Raw genomic sequence first — 7,425 nt, 5'->3', positions numbered from 1 at the left:
TCATTGTAGGGGGGCGTGGCTTGAAAAAGTCTGGGTCCCTCTTGGAGGGACCCTCAGACAAGGGTAACATTGAACCTTCTACAGTGTGTTGCTAGGAACCTCCAGAAGCTGATGCTGGTAGAGTCTTAGCACAGTGAGGGCTGAATCTGCACCACTGGGGGCCAGCAGCCCTTTTGAGGCATCCCTGGGCCTCCTTGGGTCCAAAGATGCCCTGAGCCTTCGAGAAGTTATCTCAAAGGTTGCCCGGGCACTGGCAAATCACAGACCTAGGAATGATCCATTGGCCACAGGCCCAGGGAGCTGGCAGCTCCTGGGACAGAATGTACCAGGGCGATGTCACAGAAGCTGGGGGCATCTAGAACTCTGGCAACTCCTGGTCTCCACGTCATCTGCCAGAAAGGCCACCTGGGCCAGCACCTCCTGAGATCGGCCTTCAAAGACACGATGCATGCTGCTCTGCCGTCCGGAGCACTTAATGCCTAGAGCCACCAGGGTCACAGTGGCCGCGTCACTGTCTCTGAGCCACGCGGTCATTCCAACTCAACTGCCCTCGCATCCTGGCCACAGGCCCCCTGGGAGGCCCAGGAGATGCCCAAAGGCCTCATGCCTGCCGTCTCCACTGGGACCTAGCAGCACACAGCCAGCAAAGTGGGTGACCATGGGGTGGCCACGGCCAGGCCGAGCCATGGTGGCAATCAAAGCCTTGCTGGTCTTGTCGGTGCTCCAGGTGCCCGCGCAGGCGGTGGTACGGGCCATGCTGGAAGACAACTCGAGCTCGGTGGACTTCGCGGATCTGCCGGCGCTGTTCGGCGTCCCCCTGGCCCCCGAGGGCATACGGGGCTACCTGATGGAGGTCAAGCCAGCCAACGCATGCCATCCCATCGAGGCCCCGCGACTGGGCAACCGCTCTCTGGGCGCCATCGCGCTGATCCGCCGCTACGACTGCACTTTCGACCTCAAGGTGTTGAACGCCCAGCGCGCCGGCTTCGAGGCAGCCATCGTGCACAACGTCCACTCCAACGACCTCGTGAGCATGACCCACGTCTACGAGGACCAGAGGGACCAGATCGCCATCCCCTCGGTGTTCGTGGGTGAGGCCGCCTCGCAGGACCTGCGGGTCATGGGCTGCGACAAGTCGGCCCACGTGCTGCTCCTGCCCGACGACCCTCCATGCCATGACCTGGACTGTCACCTCGTGCTGACCGTGTCCTGGGTGCTGGGCTGTACCCTGGTCCTGGTCGGATCAGCCTTCTTCGTCCTGAACCGCCTGTGGCTCTGGGCCCAGGCCTGCGGCAGCCGCAAACGGCCGGTGAAGACGTCTACCAGCCAGAAGGCCCAGGTCCGCATCTTCACGCGGCGCAACGACCTGTGTGCCATCTGCCTGGATGAGTACGAGGAGGGCGACCAACTCAAGATCCTGCCCTGCTCCCACACCTACCACTGCAAATGCATTGACCCCTGGTTCTCCCAAGCCCCCCGGCGCTCCTGCCCCGTGTGCAAACAGTCGGTAGCCGGCACAGAAGATGGCTTTGACTCCACCACCGACAGCTTCAGGGAGGAGGACCCCTCCCTACTGGGTCACCAGCCCCCCATCTGGGCCATTCAAGCCCGGCTACGCTCCCGGAGGCTGGAGTTGCTGGGCCGCGCCAGTCCCTACTGCCGCTGCAGCACCACATCCCTGGAGGCAGAGGATACCACTGTCTCCCGAGCCCCTCCTGAGGCCCCTGGTCGGTAAAGATCTAGGGCAGGGAGGGGGCGCAATGAGGAATGTTTCTGGTCTGAAAAGAATAAAGTGGGTTTGAAAGCGGATTCTCAGACTCGCTGCTGCTGGGTCACCCGCCTCTGGCTGGGGTCGGGGGACACCCATTCCCATCAAGCCTAAGGCCAATGCCCGTTTCTGCGGGCAGGTGAACGAGGGGTGGTGAGGGCTGGGGGGCCTTTTCGGGGCGGCTGTGACCATGCTGCCGGAGTGGCTTTGAGACGGGGCGTCCGTGCTTTGGTTCCAGTCCCTGGCACACGGGCCACTCGTCCCGGATGGCTTTATTCTTCATTCACACTTTTTCTTTTAAAATAAACATTTTATTTTGGAATCGGTTTAGATTTCCAGAAAAGTTGCAAAGGTGCCACAGAGTTCTCCAACCCCTTTTACTCTGTTTCCTCTGATGTCTCATGGGATCCCAGGTGTGATGGGATGGGAGGCCGAGGTGGGAGGTTTGCTCAAGTTTAGAGGTTTGAGACCAGCCTGGGCAACATAGCAAGACCCCACCTCTACAAAAAAAATTTTTTTAGGCCGGGCGTAGTGGCTCACGCCTGTAATCCCAGCACTTTAAGAGGCCAAGGTGGGCACAGGTGGGCCAAGGTGGGTCAGGAGATCAAGACCATCCTGGCCAACATGGTGAAACCCCGTCTCTACTAAAAACCACAAAAATGAGCTGGGCGTGGTGGTGCGCACCTGTAATCCCAGCCGCTCGCTACTCGGGAGGCTGAGGCAGGAGAATTGCTTGAACCCGGGAGGCGGAGGTTGCAGTGAGTCGAGATCATGTCACTGCACTCCAGCCTAGTGACAGTGAGACTCCGTCTCAAAAAGGAAAAAAAAATTTCATTAGCCAAGTGTGGTGATGCATGCCTGTAGTTCCAGCTACTTGGGAGGCTGAGGTGGGAGGATTGCTGGAGCCTGGGAGGTGAGCTATGATCACACCACTGCACTTCAGCTCGGGCAACAGAGCGAGACTCTGTCTCAAAAAAAAAAAAAAAATGCAAGGAGGCAAGGGAGTTTTCTAGGCAGTGAGGGGGCTGTTTGGCCATGCTCCAACGAGAAATAGCTACTAGGTGAGGTCATAGGAGCAAAAGGGTCAAGGTCGCCTCTGTGACGTCCCCTGGAACAGTGTGAATGTGAGAGTCACGTGCAAGATTCCGAATCAAGCCCAAGCAACCTCCAGGGAGCGCCCACTCTGTGCCAGATGCTGTTCTAGGCACACAGACACAGCAGTGAACAAAACAGAGAAAAGTCCCCGCTCTCCAGGGACTGCTATTCCAGGGTGGGGGATAGACACAAAGTATATAATTAAATAAACGAGCAGGGAGATGTCAGCAGGAGATAAATCCTGGGGCTAAAACACAAGGGGGTCATGAGATGGAGAGAGCTTGGCGGGTGGTCAGGGAGGTCAGCGAGGAAACATCAGAACTGAGATCAGGGCCGGGCACAGGGGCTCCCACCTGCACTCCCAGCACTTTGGGAGTCTGAAGTGAACAAATCACTTGAGTCTAGGAGTTTGAGACCAGCCTGGGCAACATAGTGAAACTCCATCTCTCCAAAAAATACAAAAATTAGCGGGGTATGGTGGTGCACACCTATAGTCCCAGCTACTCAGGAGGCTGAGATGGGAGGATCACTTGAGCCCAGGAGCTCAAAGCTCATAGCTCAAAGTGAGCTATGATTGCACCACTGCACTACAACCTGGGTGACAGAGTGAGACCCTGTCTCAAAAACAAAAACAAAAACAAAAAAAACAAAAACTGAGACTGAAATGGGAGGAAGGAGGCGTTAGTGCAGGAAGGACATTCCAGGCAGAGTGTACAGCCTGTGCAAAGGCCCTGTGGCAGGACTGCACCTGACATGTTGGAGGAACAGCCAGAGGCCCATATGGCAGCAGCACAGTGAGTTGGGGGGAGAGGGAGGAGGGGAGGGTGGGAAGGGGATAGGGCAGGTCGTGCAGGCCCTCGTAGAGCTTAGTAAGAAATGGATTTTGAGCTGGGCATGGTGGCTCACGCCTGTAATCCCAGCACTTTGGGAGGCCGAGGTGGGCGGATCACGTCAGGAGATCAAGATTATCCTGGCCAACATGGTGAAACCCCATCTCTATTAAAAATACAAAAAGTTAGCCGGGTGTGGTAGCGTGCACCTGTAGCCCTGGCTACTCGGGAGGCTGAGGCAGGAGAATTGCTTGAACCTGGGAGGCAGAGGTTGCAGTGAGCTGAGATCGCGCCACTGCACTCCAGCCTGGGGACACAGAGACACTCCGTCTCAAAAAAAAGAAAAAAGAAACGGATTTGTTCTGCGGTGCTGACTAAAACCACTGGAGGATCGGGGCTCAGTGGCTCACACCTGTAATCCCAGCACTTTGGAAGGCCAAGGCAGGTGGATCACCTGAGGTCAGGAGTTCGAGACCAGCCTGGTCAACATGGCGACACCCCATCTCTACTAAAAATACAAACATTAGCTAGGCATGATAGTGCGTGCCTGTAATCCCAGCTACTTGGGAGTCTGAGGCAGAGAATCGCTTGAATCTGGGAGGCAGAAGTTACAGTGAGCCAAGGTCACGCCACTGCACTCCAGCCTGGGTGACCGAGGGAGACTCTGTCTCAGTAAAAAAAAGGAAAGAAGAGACACAGAGACAAAGACATAGGGAAGACAGCCCCGTGACAACAAAGGTAGAGACTGGGAGTGATGCAGCCACAAACTTGTTACCTCCTCTTTTTATGAAGACACCAGTCATACTGGATTAGGGTCCATCTTAATGACCTCATCTTAACTTGATTACGTCTGCAAAGATCCTATTTCCAAATACGGTCACATTCCCAGATATCAGAGGTTAGGACTTCAACATATTTTTTGAGAGGATGCAATTCAACCCATAACACAGGGGTGAGAGGGAAGGAGGCCCAGCTTGGGGAGTTGCCAGACCTGGATTTGAAGCTGGCTGTGCTGTTTCTGGCTTTCTTTGAGACGATGGGCACGGCCATTTCTCTCTCTGAGCTCCACTTTATGGATATGGAAAATGGACATCCTAACAGCATGTACCTCATATTGTTGCTGGGAGATTTTAAAGAGGTACTTCATGCAAATACAATTTTTTTTTCTTTTTTTGAGACTGAGCCTCATCGCCCAGGGTGGAGTGCAGTGGCATGATCTTGGCTCACTGCAACCTCCACCTTCCAAGTTCAAGTGATTCTTCTGCCTCAGCCTCCCAAGTAGCTGGGATTACAGGCATGTACCACCACACCTGGTTAATTTTTGTGTTTTTAGTAGAGACGAGGTTTCACCATATTGGCCAGGCTGGTCTTGAACTCCTGACCTCAAGTGATCCTCCCGCCATGGCCTCCAAAAATGCGAGGATTACAGGTGTGAGCCACGGCACCCGGCCGGCAAATACAAAATTTAATGTGCTTCCTCCACCTCTTTGATTGCCACAGTGCTGGGTCTCATTTCCACACCTTTGCACAGGCAGTTTTCTGTGTCCAGAGTGCCCTCCACACACCTCGCTCAGCCTAGCTCAACATTACCATTCCTTCAGTCCCTTGCACACATCCACAAAAAGGATCCCAAATACGAGAATCAAGAGTCCTGGGTTTAGGTCGGGCACGGTGGCTCACACCTGTAATCCTAGCACTTTGGGAAGCCACGGCAGGAAGATTTCTTGAGCCCAGGAGTTCAAGACCAGCCTGGGCAACATAGCGAGATCCCATCTCTACAAATACATTTTTAAAAATTAGCCAAGCCCGGTAGTGCCTGACTGTAGTCCCAGTCACTTGGGAGGCTGAGGCGGGAGGATCACCTGAGCCCAGGAGGTCAAGGCTGCAGTGAGCTATGATCACACCACTGCATTCCAGCTTAGCTTGGGTGACACAGACAGACTATCTCAAAAAAAAAAAAGTCCTGGGTTCAAATTCCCAGCCCTGCTACTTACTGTGAAGCCCCTGAGAATGCCACTGCCCCCTCAGAGTCTTGACTTGCTCCTCTGTAAATGAGGATAACAGTGCTAGCTACCTATGGCAGACATGTATTTGGGGCCAGCAGCATGGTGCAGCTGTGGGAAACTACCTGTCTTCCACTGAGTACATGTGGCTGCAAGGAGTGGAGAGAAGAGACCTTCTTCCTGGTTCTGGATAGTCACATGACCCAGGCCTAGCCAATGAAAGGATTGCACCCTCTAAGCCACAGTGATTGGTTCAGGATGGGACACGTGATCCAAGCTGGGCCAATGAAAGCCAGCCCTGGGATTTGTCCAAGAAGGATCAAAAAGAAGACTCTTCTGGAGGGGCACTCCTTCACGTCTGTAATCCCAGCACTTTGGGAGGCTGAGGTGGCCGGATCACTTGACGTCAGCAGTCCAAGACCATCCTGGGCAACATGGTGAAACCCTCGTCTCTACTAAAAATACAAAAATTAGCTGGGCCTGGTGGCGGACGCCTGTAATCCCAGCTACATGGGAGGCTAAGGCAGGAGAATCACTTCAACCCAGGAGGTGGAGGTTGCAGTGAGCCGAGGTGCCCCTCACTTACTTGTCCTCTGTATTAGTTCATTCTCACGCTGCTATGAAGAAATACCTGAGACTGGGTAATTTATAAAGGAAAGAGGTTTAATTGACTCACAGTTCTGCATGGCTGGGGAGGCCTCAGGAAACCTATAATCATGGCAGAAGGGGAAGCAAACATGTCCTTTTTCACATGGTGGCAGGAGAGAGAAGCGAAGAGTGAAGAGGGGGAAGCTCCTTATAAAACCATGAGATCTCATGAGAACTCACTCACTCTCACAAGAACAGCATGGGGGAAACGCCCCCGTGATCTAATCGCATCCTACGAGGTCCCTTGCCCAACATGTGGGGATTACAATTCAAGATGAGATTTGGGTGGGGACACAGAGTCAGCCAGACCATATCACCCCCTCAGCATCTCAGCTTCCCCAGCTGTCAAATGACAGTGACTCGAAGCAGAGACCACATACGCTTTCTGCACACAGTTGCCCATGAGCCCTCCTATCACCATTTGAGCTCGGGGGGTGTGATGTTCCCCATTTCTCCCAGGAGGAAGCCGGCATACAGAGAGGAAACCGCCCCTGCCCAAGTGCCACACCTAAGGAGAAGCTGCACCAGGCCTCAGCATCGGCCCTTCCCCACACCCGGCTCCCCAAACCTCCTGCCTCACTGGCTGTGTCCCAGCCTGGCCCCTGCCAGGCCAGGTGTCCAGCTGCAAATTAAACAGATTTGCTGTCCGAGATCAGACTGCTTCTTTTGTCGTTTCTCCCGTCCTGCTCCAAGGTCTCAGGTTTTATGCCAGGATAGTTAAACTCTCAAAGACAGAAAACACTGCTGGGAAGGAAGATCTGTCTGTACAGGGTGATATGTCTTGGGTTGGCACACTCTACACTGCCTTTTCCAGCAACCCACATTCTGCCTGGGGCTCCTGGTGACTAGGGGTTGGAAGAAGAGAGAGAAACCCATGGGTGGAACACATTGGTGGGGGTCAGACATTATTGCACTGTACCTTTTCATGGACAGGCAGAGAAATGAAGCCCAGAGAGATGCGGGCCCAGTGCATGCTCACCCAGTGTGTTGGGGCCAAAGACAAGACTCAAATTCATGTCACCTGACTCTGGTGGGCTGGCATTTCCCTAAGTCTTGTCTGGGTAGCTCATGAGTCAACAAA

At 54.2% G+C, this 7,425-nt stretch overlaps 1 protein-coding gene across 1 annotated transcript; it reads left to right on the top strand.

Annotated features, from left to right (window-relative positions):
- The first annotated feature begins 373 nt into the window (after positions 1-373).
- Positions 374-1,809, top strand: ZNRF4 (zinc and ring finger 4). The gene has a single exon (XM_032176684.2). It carries the CDS (start codon positions 449-451, stop codon positions 1,733-1,735), a length of 1,287 nt encoding a protein of 428 aa, XP_032032575.1. The 5' UTR covers positions 374-448; the 3' UTR covers positions 1,736-1,809.
- The last annotated feature ends 5,616 nt before the right edge of the window (positions 1,810-7,425 follow it).

Source organism: Hylobates moloch, unplaced genomic scaffold (assembly GCF_009828535.3).
Source record: "Hylobates moloch isolate HMO894 unplaced genomic scaffold, HMol_V3 SCAFFOLD_15, whole genome shotgun sequence".
NCBI lineage: Eukaryota > Metazoa > Chordata > Mammalia > Primates > Hylobatidae > Hylobates > Hylobates moloch.
Note: the sequence above shows the minus strand (reverse complement) of the source record. Positions and strands in the feature narration are given on the sequence as shown.